Here is a 21078-nt window from a genome sequence, read left to right on the forward strand (position 1 = left end):
CATTTGTACCAGATGACCTCATTCTCTGATATCCCTTCAATATAGTCAAAAATCAGCTTCTGGCCACTTCACAGGAACTACTTTCTCCTGCAAATCTCTCATTATGAGTACTACCTGTTATTACTGGTGCTATTTGCTCACAACATAGGATTTCTGTAGGTATCTATTTCTTTGCCAGATCTTAACTGAAATCTGTGCTAATTAATTGCCTCTGGGTGATTGTTGCTCCTACTGTTCTTGTTACAACCAAATAGGTCAGAGAGTTGGAAGGATTTTATCATACTTGAAACAACTGAATACACTCGAAACCTTATTTTCCAGAATAGCCAGTGCCTTTTCTTTAGAACATCCTGCCATTTACACACTTTAGAGCAAGAACTTCAAATTTGCCTCATAAACATGTAATGGAAAATTACCCAAATTTAGCTGCAAAACCAATCACAAAAAAGTTATTTAGACATGTTCACTAGAAAGAATTTTTCGTAGTTATTTCTCAGATTTCTGATGCATGTCCATAAGAAAGAATAAGCCCTAATCTCAAAAAGCATACTGTCTTCAAAGGCTACAAGGACAAAACTGGGCTTTTCCTGTAAAGATTACTGCCAAAAGTTTTACAGTCAGATACAGAAGACAGGTGTTAGAAGACACAAAACACAGTGATCATTAGGACCACTACTAGCAGCAAATACGAAGAATATAGGACAACAACTGACAGAGCAGGGTAGGGAAAAATGTATTAGCCAGGTATGTATGGAAATGAACCACAAGATCACAAACAAAACTTGTAAAACTTGAGATTATGGGACTAGGAGGTCTAAAACTATCCTATTAACAGACGTGAGACATCAAAAGCAGCCTATAACTTGCTGCAGAAAGACATCTGGACTGCAAGCCAGAGACAGTTACTTTCTCAAGCAAGAAAGTGTGAGGTTTAACTAATGTACTGGCATGATGGGAAGTTAAGAACAGCGATATCTAATCATTGGGTAAAACAACAGAACTTGGGTAAATTCAGAACTGGACAGTAATAAACATTTTAATGAGGCCTGGACAGCAGCTGGGAGCCAAGTGACTGTGCCTGCCCACATACTTGGACACAATCCTGCTGAGTGTGTGGGAGCGTGTGCACGCCTGGGGCATTTTGTAATTGTTTCAAGGACCATTACGTAATGGTTTATGGACCAGCGGTGATTCACAAACCACAGGCTGAATAACACTAGACAAAATTACCTTTACAACCCCTTTTTATCATTTTCCCTCTTGATTCTATGCAGCAGTTTGCTCATACAATCCGTTATTATTGTACTGGTGGGTAGAAGTATCATAAATTATGCCCAGATAACATGCATTCATCTTACTTAGTTTGTCTTCACCATTACTACAGTGCAACTTATTTATAATGCATGTCTAAAGAGATAACTTAGTAACAAGAAAGATCCAAAGAAATAAGGATAAAAGACAGAAAATGTGAAATAAAGGAAGATTAAGAGTGACAAAGAAAGAAAAAAGGAGAAGAATAAGTGAGACGGAAGAGGGGAAGTGGTTCAGAGACCCTCTGCTATTACCAGCAGGAAGGAGAAAGCAAGGAAAAAGACCCAGAATGACAAATCACACGTACAGAATCTCAAGTGGAAAAAGCTTTCCAACACCTCGAGTAAATCAACAGCTGAAACTGTTTGGGAAGCTTTGTCGGTATTCCTTGAAATTGCTGCTCTTCTGGGTGCAGACTACTACAGTGATCAGTCCCCATCAAGTTGCTAAAACAGAGCTCACTGCCCAGTACTGCCAGGCATGCTTGCTCATGCTACAAACCAGGCCAGAGACAAAGCTCGCTGCAGAGTAAAATCAAAATGTAGACAAGCTACTACATTGATTTATTATTTATTTTCATAAATAATTACTCACAAAAAAATCTTGAACTTTTAATACCATGGCTGCTACAGTACTCACACCCTGCTGCTCCAAAGCAATCAGCGAAGCGGGAATGCTGCCAGAGCAGCTCAGTTCTGCCTGCTGTTGAACACACACATTCTTCAGAGCAGTTAACCACCAATTAAAGACAACACAAGAAAGAGGCTTTGCAAAAGCCATGCACACTTCTGCTTTCACCACTCACAACAGATGCACATGGGCTTACAGCATGTAACCAGATCTCAGTTTACAGTCTTCCTCCAGAAGTCACTCCAAGGCACATCAAATCATCAATCCCATTTCTAGAAAAAGACAACCATAGACAATACCAAGCAGACAATTCCAACTGATATGGTCTTTGATGCATGGTCATCTTCCTAGAAGTTACCTCTCTCGTCATTAAACATGTACACTTTTCAGTTATGATCAGATGGTAATTTTCTTTATTACATTCTCTCTGAAGTGCCACTGAACTTACACTTCTGAATTCAAACAGTAAAGTCCACATATTGCCAGTGCTACTAACTTTATTTATTACTGATCCTTACAATTAGAATTAAAATTTTTCCAATTACTGATTTCTTAAAATCTAAATGTTTCAAGGAAAAAAACCCACATAACCTTGATATACATAATGCATTATTAAAAAACCAGACATATTTGAGTTCTGGTCATTCCCATGTTGAGCTGCTGGATACATGGCTTTAGAGTGCACGGATACCTGCAGAGTGCCTAGTGACAGAGGGCTCCAGAACTCCTGCTTTACATTTCGAAATTATGGGCTTTCAGGGTTTCCCTCTTCCCAGCTGCAGAGCTTAGAAACCCACAGCTCAAGTTGTAACATGAGTTGCAAGTTATTCCAACTGTTAAACAGCAGGGAATCTGGAACTGAGAGCCCTCGTTCTCGAAGGGTCCAGATTTTCCAAGCTCTCCTATTCATGGGTAAAAACACTTCCCTCTTCTTCCACTCATCTCCTAAATAGTGAAGGTAATGGACTATGATATATAAATTAAAATATGTATATTCATCACACAGAAAGTAAAATCAAACATTTAGCTCAAACAAGAAAAACCTTAAGTGAAACAAATAAGGTCCACACATAAAAAGGCATATGCAACCCAAATAAAAAGGAAAATATATGACCAGCCTTATCAGTGGTTTAACTGAGTTCAAAGAAATGTTCATGGACAAGTTCTGATTTTTCTTAATTCTGTGACTCCAGCCGTTTTTTTCATCTGTTCATGTGAACCAGAAAGAACTAGAAATGTATTTTAACTAGAAAAAAGGGATCTTTGAAAAAAGAAAAAAAAAAACAGAAAAACATTGAAGACTAATACGAGAGAGGGATGATTGATGGAATTAATAATTCTTGCATAATTAGCAAAAAATTTAAAGGATAATGAAGAGAGAAGCAGACTATGAGTCGTGTCAGGGTATCTGGGGAAAATGAACAGAAGGGTAACATAACAGTAAAGGACCAATGGACAATACAGTGAGGAGCTCTTCTCAAAGAACAATAATAACTCTAAAAGTAGGGAGAAGGATGGATTTGTGGATTTTCAAGGTTATAATAAAGGTACGTCTGGATCTGGATCTTAGCCTTGGGCTCCAGTCTTCCAGCTTCAGAAAAGACACTGACCAACGACACAGGTGTGGACAGACAAGTAATATGCAACCACATACAGCAGGTCTCTACCACAGAGATATGGACAGCAGTGACAAGGACAGATACAGGCGAGAGCACACTCCAGTGGGTAACTTCTATTTACCCATTCTCAAGAAAACCAGAACAATCATCAGAGGTATCAAGCAATAACAAAAGACTTTACAAAATTAGACTGTGAATTCCATTTCCACACAAAACTAGTTAGACAACTGATTACAGGATTAAATGAGGCATTTGTAGAGATGACAAGCATACTCACTTTATAATAGTAAGCAATAAAATATAAAAAGACATTTCAAATGTAATACAAATTCTCAAACTTCAGGACAACAATAAACTTCTAACCAATATCCCCAAAACGAAGGTTATCCTGCATTTCACTGCTAAGGAGTTTATTGCCTAGAAGCAGGAAATACCAGAGACAGTCGCAGACAAAGTAGATGAGAAGACCTCTGCCTCAATGGTCACAGGAAACAGTCTTCCTGTTTGAACATTATTTTCTCATTCCTTTTCTCTCTATTAAAAGAAAAATCAGTTAAAACTGAAAAAAATTGCATTGCAAAAACTGAAGATTGTTAAAGGAAAAAAACAATGAAATGTTATGAAGCCATACAAAACTACTAATAACATGAAGACATCAAGGCTAGTATAGGAAATGAAAATCGAAAACATTAGATAAACTAGGGACTTAGGCAAGGTTACTTAGGTTACTGGAAAACAATTTCATGTTGTTTTTCCTTTCCTTAAGAAATTGCTCATTTTAATGTAACTAGAAGTAACAAAACATAAAAACAGATTCTGTATATGTTTATTAAATGCTTCACCACAAAAGCAATTAAAACATTTGCAGAATGACGAGTCGTAATTAAAACAATTTCAAACAATTTCACCCCATGATTTTTTGCTTATTCCTTAGTTTGACTATCCTAAGCTGACTTTTAATGAATAAAAATTAGAAATGCTTTTTCAAACAAATTATGTTCTGAATTTCAAACTATGCTTACACAGTCTATACTGTATGCAAAGAAGAAGACGAAGGAACCACTGGACCTTTAAGTTGTTCTTTAATAGAGGTGACATTATGGTAGTATTTCCTTGAGTGGGCAAACACCAGCTCACATCTTTGAACACCACAGGATGACCTCTATTTACTGTGTAACATTTATTGAAAAGAAAAGAAAAATTACCAAAACTTCTTATGAAGAAACATTAATCAACCTGGCATTCTCACCATTGCCAATTTAATAAGGTTTCACAGCAATATATTCTACCTGTTTGCCTATCAGTGTTTATGGGTGTTTTTTGCCTTGAAGATTCAAATTCTTACTATAACTGCCCTAATTCATTGCAACCTTGAAATACCACAAGAGGGATCAAGTATATAACTGAAACTCAGTTTCAGAAAAAAACAGAACATGATGCTGACAGCAGAATGTAGAACCTAATATAAAAACTATTTACTGCTCTTTACTATACCAGATGATGTTTATAGCTTAAGGGAAGCCAAAGGGTGGTCATGGGGAAAGCAAGCAGTTCTTGCTGTGGTCAGACAGAAAACAAATGGCAATTGCTGTTACACATAATGGGGGAAGCAGCTGAGGTGTTTAAGTCCATCACCATTGAAAAGACAACCCTAGAAGCTCAGTAAAGCAGCAGCAAACCCTAAAGGTGTCTGAGACCAACCTCTGAAGCAATCTCCAGTGTAGTCCAAATGACTGAGACATCAGGAGGAACAGTGAAGATTAACAGTTAAATCATTCTCTTACAGATGAACTTGGAATCATAGCATCATTTAGGTTGGACAAGACCCTTAAGACCATCAAGTCCAAACATAAACCTAGCACTGCCAAGTCCAGCCTGGTACAATTCTTCTATACAGTCTTATGCACCTTAGTGTTTGCATCTTAGTATTGGCAGAGTAGACTTTTTACAAGATTAAATGTAAACCCCTGGTTTTACATGCAACAGAAAAAATTGTCTCCTCTCTTCTGGGTAACTGGGCTCACAGATTATTATCTCCCAAATTCTGCAATGGCAGATCATAAACTTGCTCTTGAAAGATCAAATAAGCAAAAGTGCATTTATTCTTGTCTACTTTTATGCAGTACCTCAGTTGAAGGGGAAAGATGACATTTTCATTATGAAAATAATGCCCTTCTTTACCTGATTAAACATTTATGTTCAAAAGATGTTCCTTGAAGACTTTTTTGCAGGGAAATTTTCAATAAACACACTGAGATGCACTAGTAGAACAGGAAACTAGCATACACAAACAAATATTCATATGGTTTAATGACTCATACGCCAATGTTCTTTACCATGGCAATACTGAAGTCTGTTTAAAGACATGAGTATTGTTTGTTAACAGAGAATTAATTTATTTTTTTAACTGACTGGAAACATACAGAGCACTAGAACAGTTTTATGGCAATGTCATATTGGAGAATAATATTGGGTTTATCCAGCTTTTTCATTATTATTCAGCTTACTCCATGGATGATCCATTTGACATTGCCTTCCTGCTTTTGAGGATGAGCAGGTAGACTTGGAATCCTTTCAATGTGTTGTATTCACACAAGTAAGTGCAGTTCTTTTCCCAGGCGGGGAAAAAAAAACCTGCCTCTTTTTCTTCTAGTTGTATTTTCTAACCAGCTATTAAAGAGAAATCTTGTACAATTCTTGCAAACAGGAAAGACTACAGACCACAGTGTTCCACTGACTGAAGAAGGAGACACGAGAGTTCAAACTGCAAAGCAGATGTCTACTGTGATCTTGCATCAAACCACACCTGTCCCAATTTTTTTTTTTCACAAAGTAATACCTACCTTAAAGAAGAAAGGTTTAAGGTTTATAAACCACTGCTGAAGATGAAACAAGCTAACAAATTCAAAGTTCTCTCTTCTGATGGACAAAGCAGAAAACACGGACTTGACTGAGAGTATTAATAATTTCCTTTGGAAATTTTAATATTTCTATTATTACTTAGATTTCAGTAACAGCTCCCAGGTGACAAAGTATTTTCAAACTACAGACATCAGCAGTCCACAAAAATAGAAAGACTGTGATGCCTCAGAGCTTTTTGGACTTTTTTAACTTTTGTAGATATTAATGTAGCTGTATTCTATCCCTTACCCTGTAGCATAATGTTTACACATACCCAACCCTATCATCCCATTCCATATCAATCCCTCTAAATTCTGTTAGCATGTTCAATCTTCTTTTCCAGGTAGAATTGTAGAAAAACACCCTAAGGCCTGGACCAGAAGATATCACAAAGACACAGCGATCTTCAAGCCCAGAATTTTGGAGGAACTCCAAGAACTGTACGTGCTGCGAAGAAGACGAAGATGAGGAAGAAGGGGTCCCATAGACCCGAGACAATTCCCAAGGGGGTGTGTTGGGGGGCAGAACTGGGTATGGATAAATCTGGGATTGGATGGACCTTATTATAAAATCATAGAACCACTGTCAGAGGGCACCTGCACCATGTGTATTCCCTGGGCCTCAGGCCTGAGATTAAAGAACCTCTCTTTATCTTACCTTATACACTAAATTGGCCTGGAGTCTTTTTTCTCCACATTCTCTTAAGGCAACAACTGGAATACAAAATCAAAGTAGCAAGGATTATCTGAAAGTATATGTATTTTAAACTGCCTGGGAATTAAGACACATGGCACAAAAACAGCATTGCTATTTTTCCTCCAAACACCTTTCAATGCCAATTCACACTAACAGCCCCAGAGTGCTAAATCCCTCTTTCTCAACAGGTGATACTCTCATTCCATCCAATGCCATACTCCAGTTTTCAAAAAACTAAGCCAAATTTGTAACTGTCCCAAATGACAACAGCACAGGTATCCTACTTTCAACAGATTCAACAGAAAATTCTTATTGATTTCAACCACAATGCTACCCTATTTTTGTCCAGTGATAACTTCTGCTTCCAGCGCTGTTACGGTCAAATATGCAGTGGGGAAAAGTTTGTGTTTTTTAGGATCCACGTGCACAATAAATTTGGAAGAAAGAAAAAAAAACAAAACAAAACAAAAAACCCTCCCAATGTTTCCACTCTGACAAAGATTTTTTCCCTCCACTATGATACATAATAGCCTCTTCACGATAATGAATCAGGCAACTGAAAACACAGTGGGATCTCAGACCTGTTTGGGTAAATGGTATGTGTCACTTTTTGTGATAAAACTGCCATCTCTGAGTATATATTTTTTGCACATTACTTTCATTCACGATGTAACATTTTTCAATGCAAAGAAAAGATATTTTTCCACCAGAAAAAAAAAAGAATATAAAACATCCTACAGTTAAACACATTTAACTTCTCTTCCAACAAAGAATATGAGGAATAAGCAAAGGAATACCACCTAAGAAAAATTTGCTTTACATGTTCTCTGGGAAAAAACCCTAGTCTTTTAATAAAAAGAGAGGGAGAAAATTTACAGTATTTTAAATCCCTTTTACTGGCTTTTTCTTTCCCCCACAAAACAGGTATTAGCACATATCACAAGAATGATCTTTATTAAAGAAAATAAACAATTGCTTTTTAGAACTACCCTTTGATCCACTTAAGCATATACATTATAAGACTAAATTTAAGCACACTGACTTCAAAAGGATTATTCATTCTCAAGTATCTACATCAAAAGGAGCATGGCCAGCAGGTCAAGGGAGGTGATCCTCCCCCTCTGCTCTTGTGAGATCCCACCTGTAGCACTGTGTACAGTTGTGGTGCCCCCAACATAAGAAGGACATGGAACTGTTGGAGCAAGTCCAGAGGAGAGCCACGAAGTTGGTAAGAGGACTAGAGTACCTCTCCTACAAAGATAGGCTGAGAGAGTTCAGGCTGGAGAAGAGAAGGTTGCATGAAGACCTCATAGCAACCTTCCAGTAAGTGAAGAGAGCACAAGAGGAAGCTAAAGAGGAACTCTTCATCAGGAACTGCAGGGATAGGACAAGGGGGAATGGCTTCAAACTGAGAGCAGGTTTAGATTAGATGTTAGGAAGAAATTCTTTACTGTGCGGAGGGTGAGGCACTGGGACATTGCCCATAGAAGTTGTAGATGCCCCTTTCCTGAAGATGTTCAAGGTGAGGTTGGATGGGGCTTTGAGCAATCTGGTGTTGTGGAAGGTGTCCCTGCCCACAGCAAGGGGTTGGAATAAGATGATCTTTAAGGTCCCTTCCAAGTCAAATCATTCTATAATTCTATCTGTACACGTAAGCAGCAAAGGTTTCAGTAGCCTTGACTTAGAGAACTTTTTCAGATGAGCATCAAATGAACTGGGACCAGATGCATAATCCATTCATACAGCTAAAAGCTAACCAACACTACTGAGTGTTATGATCTGATCAGAAAAATACGTATATTTTTAAATACTTTGCTGGATTAGGGATTCCATGCAGGACAGTTTGCTGGTTCAAGCCTTTCACGTGCACATTCTGCTGATAGACAGATCTCTTTTGGACATATTATGAATTCATAACAAGTTTTTTTTCTTTTAATCCTCAGCATGCTATCGATTGAGGTAAAATGCTTAATATTTGATTATGAGCTGGAATCCACATGCCAATACAGTAATTTACATGTCTAAACTTGAATACACGGACTCATAACATTAGGCTAAAAATTGTTCTATTTAAAGAATACTGTCACAAACCATGACTTTAAAACAATCTCAGGAACAGACCTTCACTTGTGCTCCCTGTGTACTGTACTTCAGTAGCACAGAATGCCAAAAAGGGTATATTCTTTAATACCATGAAAATGCTTACCTTTAACCTTGCACACTCTTAAATGCGTGTAAACACAATTCTCAGTATCTTGTGTAGTAATAGTCTAATTCAGTATCAACCAAAAAATTACAGTGCATTCACATAACTGCATAAACCCCCAAATTTGTCAAGTAAGACATTTAGAGGTTTCACATAAACATAAATTGAATTTTCTTTTTAATGACTGAAAGTAAAACCACACAAATTAAAAAAAGACACTTTATATAATTATTACAGGCAGTTAGCACTAAGGAAACAATAAGCAACACTTGAAACAAATCAATTAAAGGCTATTTTTCAATACTTTTCTTCAGAGTACCAGCCTAAACACCACAGAATTGTTTGGTTTCAATGAACAGGCCAATCATGGTATTTCTTCTTTGTGCTGACTTCCTTCTTTGCAGTTAAAGAAAAATTAAATATGCTTAGTTACAAAAAGGGGTCAGAAGAAAATATCGCCAACTCTGGTAAGAACAGAAGAAAAGGACAGAGTCATGGAAAAGGACAGAAATGTCAAAACTACTCTGATGTATATCATAAGCTGAGAAAGAAAAAAGACATTCAAGACTAGTTCTTCAGATGACAAGGGATTCCATAACTCAGCTACAAGGATGCTTCTTATATTTAAACCTGAAGACAACATCATAAAAATCTCAGAGTTTGTGCTTTTTAAAATTACTTCAATCACTTCACAAAAAAGAAACATATGTACAGGAATATGGCTCAAGGCACTACTTACCTACTACCCTGATCTTTGACAAAAGCAGAAATTAGAATATAGAGCCAGTAGCTGAACCTTCCTCTTTTTCTTTGGTTCGAAAAATATATCTTTAATGGTAGAGGTAAAGTTATCTGAAAATTAAAGTTCTTTTCATATTAAAGTATTCTGAAAAGCAAGAATCAGTTCTCACTAAATATTTAAACAAATAGCAGTGAATATATCTAAAATTTCTCTAAGAAGAATGATGAACTACTGCAAAACACAGTATTCATAATTATTGTTTCTTAAACAAATACATAAATATAGGTATCAGTGCATGCCTAAATCTGTGCGCGTGTTAAAGAAACGCCTTAAGCAGACAGGAAATTTCAAAAACTTCAGGGTTAGTGCACTCAAGACAGACACAGAAAATAAGAGAGCAAAGAACACTGCTTCTAAGTTGTGATGCAGAATCAGTGAAATGCAGAACTTGCACTGATAATGACTTTGAAAAAAACCCAAACATTAGATGATCAGCATCATTCAGAGCCATAAAATCTTACCACTTCATACCACAGAAAACACCAGAAGAGTTTGTGTTCCCCAGCCACCCAGCACAATCAGTGCCAGCAGGAAGAGGAAAGCAAAAAACAAACAAACAAAAAATCAAGCAAACAAGCAAACAAAAAACCCACCAAAAAACCCCAAAACACTAACAGGGTGATACAGCAATCAAGATTACTCATATCCAACATAAATGTTATTATTTTACCCTGAATTTTACAGAGTGTCACAATCATCTTGCCTGAATGAAACACTGAGCAGATGATCACCCTGACCCCATACACATAGGATGCTTTAGTCCGTTTTTCGTAAGTCAGGATGGATGGTACTCTTGACATTTCAACATGCATAAATTCAAATGTCCTAGGTAAAACATTCAAACACAATAGAATTTTACAGCCACAATCATAAGACCCTTACAGATAACTGATGACTCTGCATCTTTTTTTCCAAGAGCATCAGCATGACTAACTAAAGAGGGGTCAGATATAGGCAATAGGGAGAAAGCACTCATCAAGTCTTACCTACTTTAACCACCAGAGTGCAACATGATCTTGACAGCTCTTCAGGGAAAGCCTTGAGTTATGGCAGCTCAGGTAATTTTGAATAATACTAAAGAAACAATCCATAGTAGGGATATAGGTATGTATTGAGATTCAAGGGAAGTTGTCTACATCTAAATTACTGAAGGATCTAACACTGAAGCTTCTGTGTTTCCAGTCATGTCACTCTCTAATGTTTCAGTGCACAAGAAGCTCTGATCAAAAACTTGTTTAGAGCTTATACCCTTCATAGCTCCCAGATAACCACAAACTGTGCCTGTCAGTGGTAAACAGTGCTTCAAATTCTACATGTTGCTGTTCTTTGACGCAAGTCAGTGTTTGCTGCCATCACTCTCTGTTATCAAATAAAACTGCATTTCTCATGAACATTAGCAAAAGCTGCTTCCCCTCTGAAAAAAAAATTATTTGTTTTCACCCAGTATCTCACATTTTCTTTCTGTGTGGGGAAAAAACCTTGGTTATGACTCAGACACAGTAGATGATCATCTCCCAGCAATCAGTGAAGACCGTATCTTCATGAAGATTCTGCAAGATTTAGCAAACTCTTTTAATACTACAGGCCATAAAATGCTGCTAACTTGGCCGTGCAGATCGCAAGAGATGTAGATGCTTTTTGACTGTTCTCAGTTCCCTTCATGCTGAAAGGGCACTAGGGAGCAATTGTTGCTTCTTTTCCATCCCTGTGTTAGAGTCCTCCTGGTCCCAGCAGATTTTAAGAGAAAGAATGCAAAAACTGACAGAGAGTGCCTGTGTCCTTTGCATGCTGATGAAAACCACCTCTAGAGTGTCATCTTATCCCACCTGGCAAAGGGTTTCAACAACATTCAGTTTAGCAAACAGAGAAAGACCAGCTGTCCAAGACACAGTTCAGTCAAGACTGCAAGACTGAGGTGAAAAGAGGCAGAAGCTCTGACAAGGCAAGGACAGAATACATACAACTGGTAATTAGTATTTTGTTATTAATCTATCTTCTAGAATTAGTGTTTTCCAATTTGAGATTTAGTTGTAGTTTCAGATGCAGAAATGCAGCTAGTTAAGCCGGCTTCTTATGTCAGCAGCTGAGATATGATAACACTTCCTTTCATTTTCATCCTTCCTCACCTTTATTTTGTCCATCACTTCTTCACCTTAAATGTAAGCGACTACAGTGTGCTTTGCATATCATAACTGACCAAATGTCCCAATTGTTCACGCACTAGGTATCTATCTGGACTCTACGCTAAGTTTCAGCAATGCCTTCCAAGCATCTCTCTCCACATGTTCATCCCCAACACCCAGTCCTCACAAAAGGCTTTCTGCCATCCAGGTTACACTTTAACTTTTCACGAGGCATGTGACAGAAGTGAGAAAACAGATAAAGACAAACAGAAGGCCTCTGCACAAGGTTTCCAATCCTAGGTCTCCAGTTCTCATTTTCTTGAGTTTCTGAGGACCCATGTAAGAAGAAAGAGATTCCTCTTGCCTTACCAGGTGAGAGCCTGAAACACAATGAACAGTCACCCTCAGCCTTCTGTGTTCAAAATCTAGAAGCTAATTTTTAACATGCACCTGGAAAGAGTATGAAGCATAACCTCTCTAAACTGGCCTCCTTTGATCAGATGCAAATTGCTAACCCACAATAACATGATTAAATTCAGTAAGAGGCTCATATCTCTCCCTTATCTAAGAAACCGATTCTCTTCCAGCTTAAGATGAGTAGACAAGCTCACGCAGCAGTAACCCCAGGGATAGATGCTTGTTGTCAGCACATCTTCCATGAGAACATGCTGGTTTTGAATTTGAGGATTCACACAATACTTGCATATTTTTTATCCTTGAGTCCTGGGGTTTAAAACATTTCCTAATGTTTCCTTTAAAATGCTTCCTAAAGTTCACCTCATTTCCCTGACTTTCAAGAACTGTGAACATGGATGGAAGAGTAGAAAAAAATACAGTCTTTCCCTCTTCCTCAATGTAACTGGGCTAATGTGTTAAACGTAAAGACAAAACAACTGTGGAACACGTAGTACTTTAAAAAAAGAGAAAATAAACAAGGCCAAAGCATACTTAGATGCATTCTTAAAATTAACAAGCATGTACATTAAGGGATCTCAAGCAGTCCCATAGTGAGAATACAAGATACACAAATACTGTTTTCTGTACTCAAATCAAACTTAATCAGCTCTAAAGTTGAAACAGGAGTTCCACAAAACACCTTCATTTAACTTGATTGGAAGGGATACTGAGCAAAATTCCACTAATATTTTTCTTCTTAAAGTATTTACTTTATCACTTGAACGACAAATATTTTAGGTGGTTTATAACAAGATCTGATTTAATGTCTCAGGCAGAAAACTGGGAAGGAAGGAAGAGTACCCAGAATTTTACAGACACTGTTTTATACTGGTACATCTTACATGTCATTTTACAAATGACAGGGCTTACTGCATCAGGTATATCTTACAGATCTTTTGCTCAGCACAGAACACAATTCCCATTCTCTAAAGGAAACAACACTCTTTGTGATAATTGTGGTGGTGGAAGCCAGAAGCAGCATAATCACTGCAGAGTACTGTTCGATTACAGAGCAGGCAGCAGAACACCAATAACTGAGCTGCAGCATGCACAAAAAAGGAGCTATCCACTTCATATTTTAAGTATGGTTTTAGCCTCTGAAAACTAGCACAATATGATTTTTTAGTTGATGTAAGTATCCCACATAATTTCCACAGTGAAGACATCTAAAAATACTTGTTGAAATACCATGGACTGCCACCTCTCAGAAGAGAATCTTCTCCACCACAAAGCACTCTCACAAATGCTAAACCCGACATGCATACACATGCTCTGATGCTTGGAACATTAACCCAGGTTACTCTCCTTCACTCAGGGTATCAATTGTTGCCAAGGTGAGCCAACAGCATTGACCACATCTCTGCTACTTCATTTCAGCAAGACCGGCCAATTTCCATCAGCAAAATTCTGATTTTGTCAAGTTTTTGGATAACCTCTATTTCAGCACATGACTTGTAGGAACAACAACAACAGGCTGCACGCCAAGGACTTTTTGAGGTAGGTATTCAATATGGATGGGGGGGCTCTGATGCAAAGAAGGGGCAAACAAGAATACCCATGCACTAAAATAACCCTACCTGGAGCAAACCCAGTGTGTCTGCACAAGGTTATCACTGTTTGCAATATCCCAGCAGCTCCCCACATCAAAACAAAGCAGTTCCTTGGATAGTTTCTAAGTTGATCCCTCACACCAGAACATTCTACTGCAGTAGCACTGCCATCCAGACGTACCAGATGAACTGAGCATCAGGGATGAGGCAACAGCCTTGAAGTGCTCCCCAAAGCAGTGCTGCATTGGTTTGGACAAAGACCAGTGAAACTTTTATGCTGCAGTGCCTTGAGGATACAGCAAGATTTTCACGTCCACATCCTCTCTAACAAATTCACCCACCTCTCAAGTCTCACATCTTAGTGCCCAGAACTTCTCTCTCTTCCACAGTTGAGGACACGAGGGTCCAATCAGCTTCCTACAAGGTGCATGCAGAGGACCTAGGATCCGTATTAGACAGAGCTCTCGAGAAGCTGCTAAAGGGAAGCCTATGAGGTTTGAGGGGAAAAGATGCTCTAGTACTAACCATTTCTGGTTCACCGGAGGGAAATCTTTCCCTTCCCAGTTTTCCCAGTACCTCCAGTGCCGACATTTTCCAGTTCAAATCTGCTGCTACAAACAGAATTGAAATTAAGGCTGCACAGTACCTGTTTATTATGACAGAGAAGGGGGTATGAACTATGGATATAATAAAACCAGCAGGGGAGGCTTCCCTAAAAGGGAAAGACAGCAGGAAGCACATGGATAAACTGGCATTAGTTAGCTACTCACTTATCTTCTGAGGTTTTGTTTGGTTTGTGGTTGTGGAGTATTTTTCTGGTTTGGATGGGTTGTTTTTTTCCTTTTCATTTTATAATTGGTTTTACAAGTGATCACCACAGAGACACTTCAGCGCCAAATTAACTCAGCAGGTCTGTGTTGTTATACAGCAAAATCACAACTAGTCAGTCCTGTTGGTGTTCATGGGGTTGAATAAAGTCTAGCTCCTCTCACAGGAACAAAACACTGGTTTAAACAATCAGATCACAGGAACATAAAATCAAAGAAAATACATGTGCATTTAAATATTTCTTATTTTTATATTCTATAGGAATATTATTATCCAATATACACATACACTTAGGATGGATAAATGGATATTCTACATCCTATATGTAAGCAGGCTTGTATATGTGACATAAAAGGAATTTATATTAGTAAATATTTCACACCCAGTATTACTCCATACCAAAAACACAGAAAGTTATCGGCTACAATGTGAGTTTAAAATAACACTATTTACATTCACAGAAGTCTTCTGATAGCGCGATGTACACAAAATGTTCTGCAGAGTAACTGAATGGAAATATTTTCTAGAAACAGAAGAGGGAGATGTTAGCACAACTGGCTTTGAACCAGAATTTAACTGTATCTGTAATTGCCTTTTACTCAATGCCACACTAAACTCCTACATTAGCTAAAGATGCACCTCCATTTCATTACTACACTGGCTGTTTTTCTGTCTAGTTTGAAAGCTTTATTTCATCTATTCTTCACACTCAAGAACTATTAAATTCAACACTGATTAACTATTTTGACTATTTAATATTTTTCCGAGTCTAAATCAGAAAAGTTCCAGTGACTGGAACCTGCTAAATTACTGACTAAACTTGAGCACTGTACAATGCAACATACTTCAGAAGGTAATAATTTACTTTAGGCACAGTTATTTACACAACTGAAATACAATAAAGGAAAGCACCAGTGATAAGACTATTAACATATAAATCTATTCAGCTCCATAATGAGGATGAAAGAGATTAAATAGAAATAGGAATAAACAAGAACTGTTAACAAATCAGTATTCTAACTGGCATTAAACCCATCAGAGCAAAACCACCACCATTGTTTACTCTGAATAAAGACAAGTCCGCACGTTACAGCTCATGACACAACCTTAATGTAGAATATGAGAAAATCTTTCCAGTTTCTGACATAGCCAGACAAGACCCTTTCTGAAGTTCCCTCATCTGTAAAAGCATCTGCTATATTTTGACAATTGTCATCCATCCTGTTTCTGTGATTCCTCAGCTACACAGATTCCTGACATAAAGAAATATGACCACAGATTTCAGTAATGATATATTTACTAAGAGTAAAGACTAAAAATCTTGCTTTTCACAGCTGAAATGCCTGTTCCCATTTCAGTGACTATTTTCGTGATGTCATAGATTTGCAATGAACTTCCCATTAGGGATAGGATTTACTAGTCAGAAGCAGGGCAGCAGTTCTGCAACAGACCTCCACCTCCAATGCAAGGGAACAAGATTTCTTCCACACAGCAAACAGAACCTCCTCCTTTTTAATACTTGGGTGAATTGTTGTCCCTAGCAGGACAGCCAGCTACCCAACCTGGCGGCAACCAAACCCAAACGTCCTACTTCAGGACTCCATATGCTACCACAGAATTAAACTGTAAATCAAAGACGTAAGACGACGGACATACCTGAGTGTAAATGATGTACGAACCTTTTTGCCTTTGACTTACAGGCAGAGCAAGTGACACAACACCTGCCGTGACAAAAGCCCTCTCTGACGAAAAGGCAAAGTTACCTTTCTATTAGAATAAATAAACACCTGCCGTGACAAAAGCCCTCTCTGACGAAAAGGCAAAGTTACCTTTCTATTAGAATAAATAGAGTGTTTATTTTGAAAAGCGACCAGAAATGATCTCGCTTCCGCCAGCACCGACCCGTACGACGAAGTTGGGGAACCTGAGGCCATCCCTGGGCCGCTGACAGGACTCGGGGCAGCTCCTGCGGGCGCTGCTGGGCACCGAGGCGCGATCGCTGTCAGTTCGCAGCGGGCGATCGCGGCCCCGCGGTGCCGGCATCCCACGAGGAGCGACGAGACAGGTCCAGCAGCGGCCCCGGGCTGAGCCACACGCGGGGAAGTTTCCCGAAGTCACTCGGAGCAACCCCGCGCCCCCCGGCTCACGCGCCCCCCCGGCTGTAGAAGCCCGGGCCGGGGCAGCGCAGGCGGCAGCACCGCGGAGAAAAGTTAGTTGCTGCGAGGGCGGGAGCGGCGGGGCCCGGCCCAGTGTGTCCCCCCCGCCCCGCCGCGGGTGCCGGCCCCCGGCCGCCGCCGCCCCGCACGGCCCCCGCTCCAGGACCGCGGCGGCGGAGCAAGATGGAAGGCGCGGGGCCGCCCGCCCGTCCGTCCCACCGCGGGGCGGGTGCCGCCGTGCCCCGGGGATGGGCTGGGGAGGGGGCGCCCGGCGGCGCCGCAGCCCCCCGCCCGCCAGCCTGCCTGCCTTCCCGCGCGGCGGGCGGCTGGCGCCTCCAGTGCTCCGCGCTCACCTCGCTCCGGCTCGGCTTGCAGGCAGATGGGGATGTTCTTCTTCCAACCCGGCATGGCTCCGCGCTCCCCGCTCAGCGCTGCTGCGGCGGCGGGGGGCGGCTCATGGCAGGGAGAGGCGGCGGCGACCCGCGCGCAGCGGGAAGTCGGCGGCTCCGGCGGGCAAGGGCGGAGGGGCGGCGGCCGCGCCGTGGGAGAGAGGGAGGACGGGGGAGGGGAGGCGGCGGAGCTCCGCCAGCCTGGGGGACGGGAGGCAGGGAGGAAGGGAAGGCGAGGGCTCTCCTCGGTTCAGCCGGGGACCGGAGGGGTGGGCGGGGGGATTGTGGGAGGCAGAGGGAGGCGCGGAGCAGTGCCCGGCCCTGGCGCCGCCGGCAGGTGGCTGAAGCTGGTGGCTGCACAATGGAGAGCCCGGGGCGGCCTCGCTCGGCCCCACTCGAGCACGGCGGGACCAGGTGGGGCGGGGCGGGGCAGGGGTCGCCACCGCCTTTCGGCCGCCAGGTGCTGACGGGGCGTGGAGCTCCCGCGCGGCGCGGGGTTGGGGGCTGCGGGCGGGGCCGGGGGCTGCGGGCGGGGCCGTGCCACGAGTGTTGGCGGCCGCGAGGACGGCAGCGGGGTGTGGAACTGCACCCCGTGCAAGGGTCTGAGTTTCGGCCCCTGCGGGCGCCCGAGGTACGGGGACGGCGTGTGCTGCCCCTCGTCTCGCCCCGCGGCTCCCGCCTCAGGGAGGCACCACTGGAACGGGCTCGTCCCTTTTCCTCCGCAATTCCCGACTGGCCAGTTTGCCTGCACGTAGGTGTGCGAAAGCTGGAGAATAAGGAGTTAAAACAGAGGCAAACTCCCATGGAACGGCACCGACAGCCCCCGATCAAATAAACAAGAATTTGCACCATAAAGAGTCCAGGACCCGATTGTGACAGGTCGGATTTCTGTTACTATTACAGCCAATTCCTTGTGACCATTTGACCAAAAGACCTCAAATCTCACCACTAAAATTATTTCTGACACATCCATGTCCTAATAGGAGAGTAATGCTGCGGCAATTAAGTATTCCTTTTATTTTTTACCGGGAAAAAACAACCACCATAAAAATTCAAAGTGGCAGGTTTGAATGTTACTTGAAAATAATGGTAGTACTACAGGTGACAGGTTTTTTTAATCTTCCAAGGCACTTCTTGGCATGGACTGCAATAAGAGCTTCATTCTGCCTAAAAATTATGTTGTGATTATTTTTATATTGTCAATGTTTTCCTCATATTTATAGAAATTGTGTCATTTTATGTGGTCAAACAACTACACATGAACCCTTTATTCAGATGAAGATTTGAAGGGTTTCCTAGGTTTAATTTATACTGTAAATATGACAGTTTCCTGACACAGCATTCTTCTGCATTGACTTTGTGCCAGCCCTTCAAGCAGAATGTGTGTCTTGCTACTCATGAAAACCCCTTGTTTAAAATCCCGTTGATGAAAGCTGCAGCTCCTGGCTTTTTCTACATTGCACTGGGGCCACAATCCCATCATCAGTAATGCTGCAGGATCAGTGATTCAAACAGAGAGTAGGTATATCCTGGATTTCTGTTGAATTAAGAGTATGAGATGAAGAGTTGCTTTTGTTGGCAACTCTCTTGCAGCCTATGAGGGGACAGGTGATACCTGATCTAGAACAAAACCCAGCAACATGGTGTTAACAAACCAAAATCATTTTACCAAGTTAGAAGTGTCAGACCGGGTTTATGTCAGCTTTGAGTCATGTGACCACTGATATTTTTGTTTCATTATTAGTGGCACTAAATTTGGATTTCCTGCATATTTGAACAACAATCTTGTGTTCTTTATTGAAGAAGAGACATGTTTATGCTAATATTCGCCTTACTTTCATAGTCCTTTTACTTAAATAATGTTGGGGGTTTTTTTACTGGTATTTCTGAAGAAAAATGTGAGTATGCATAGGAATTTGTAAGCACTATAAAATAAAGATTTCCAGTCAGGTTCTTTGCTCACAGGGCAAAGCTTCCAGAAGATGCCTTTGGGGTGTTCAAGCAGGTTCAGAGAAAATGGAGAGGGACAAGACTCTGCAGTTGCTAAGCCCAACAGGCACCGACAAAAGGAGCAGGTGCTGAAAACTGTCCCAAGAGTTCCAAGAGAATACACAGCCAAGAATAGGTTTCAAGGCAATGAAGTGGTTTAGAAGTCATATAGCTACTTTAAAAAGAAAATTACTTTGGCATTTGTCTCTGCTGTTTCTTCTATGAAAGCTGGGCTTTCAAGTACTGTGGGATGAAATAAAACTTCAGATGATTGTGTCATCCATGTCCTAAATCTTACATATTTTACAATCTTACAAATCTTACAATCTCTGATGTCCAGCTTTTACTTCTGGCATTGCCATTATGAATGAAAAACAAACATTAAGCCTTGAAATTGTAGTTCTGATCCTCCAGCCAATTTTTTGCCAGCACTGGAATTCTGCATAATTGCAGGTCAGAGGAATTAAGAAGTAGATTGCCCTACTCTTCAGTCCACAATAAACCATTTTCTAGCTATTTTTTATAGTGTCATCACGTCGAATGTGAGTAACAATTCCTTAGGACTGAATGTGGGATTTTTCAGAATTCTGCAGGAGTCATAAAATTCCAGCTGCTGTTTTGGATTTGCTCAAAAAATGTGTTTCAAAATGAGGGATGTCTTTTTTTTTTTCTAAATATCACTGATTTCTCAGAAATAAATATACTATATATTAAATAGCTGACAGTATTTGCATAATTGAATGGAATATGCATACTTCTCTCTGTCTTATGCAGGACTTTACAAATAAATCATTCTAGGCAATGGCACTCTATAATTCCCCATCTCTTTGCTACAGGAGAAGCTTTCATGGGTGCCTGGCTCAAGATAATTTAATTGCATTCTTTTACTCACATGAGCTGTTTTACACTGAACAACTGCTTCTTCATATCCCAATGCTAGTAATGGAAGAAAGCAGTCACCTGATTTAGATGTGCATTTTATGGCGAATATAGCACACCGGCAGCATATAAACTTCCTGCCAGCTCTTTTCTATCTACAGCTTTTTCCCTCAGAGAATTTTAAATTAATGGAATCTTGATTTTCAAGGAGCTACCCTTTCTTCTTATTTGATGCTGTAGTATGGAGGTCATCTGAAGTGTGTAAGTAAGACCCTAGAATTAATCAAAAGCAGAAGAAATATAATGTTGCCAAGGAAAGGTTTTATTTCATGAGTATTCTAAAGAAGATATTATTTTTTTTAATTTCCTGTTCTTATGCATTCCCTGAAAGCTAGGTAGGAGAAATATGAAGATGGTCAGACTGAGGGTTCATTTTCTGGAGGATTGCAACATTTCTCAGTAACTGCAGATTTGCACCACCAGTTACCTTCAAGTTATGAGACATGCCTAAGTGACTGACATGTTTCCATACACATTTTTAAT

The 21078-nt window shown here is 40.5% G+C and overlaps 2 protein-coding genes across 2 annotated transcripts in view; one reads left to right on the plus strand and one right to left on the minus strand.

Annotated features, from left to right (window-relative positions):
• Nucleotides 1-17744, minus strand: part of GRIP1 (glutamate receptor interacting protein 1) — a 322759-nt gene extending 305015 nt beyond the window's left edge. The window contains exon 1 of the mRNA XM_032687522.1: nt 17632-17744. Within this exon, the coding sequence (XP_032543413.1) occupies nt 17632-17686 (55 nt within the window). The 5' untranslated portion in view covers nt 17687-17744. The remainder of the gene's footprint in view (nt 1-17631) is intronic.
• Nucleotides 17685-18134, plus strand: LOC116787382 (spidroin-1-like). Its single transcript, XM_032688950.1, has one exon. It carries the CDS (start codon nt 17685-17687, stop codon nt 18132-18134), a length of 450 nt encoding a protein of 149 aa, XP_032544841.1.
• Nucleotides 18135-21078: the final 2944 nt, after the last annotated feature.

Source organism: Chiroxiphia lanceolata, chromosome 5, assembly GCF_009829145.1.
Source record: "Chiroxiphia lanceolata isolate bChiLan1 chromosome 5, bChiLan1.pri, whole genome shotgun sequence".
NCBI classification, from domain to species: domain Eukaryota; kingdom Metazoa; phylum Chordata; class Aves; order Passeriformes; family Pipridae; genus Chiroxiphia; species Chiroxiphia lanceolata.

Bases quoted from the DNA above. Each gene is read 5' to 3' on its own strand.
- LOC116787382 (XM_032688950.1), top strand. From the start codon at position 17,685: ATGGCTCCGCGCTCCCCGCTCAGCGCTGCTGCGGCGGCGGGGGGCGGC.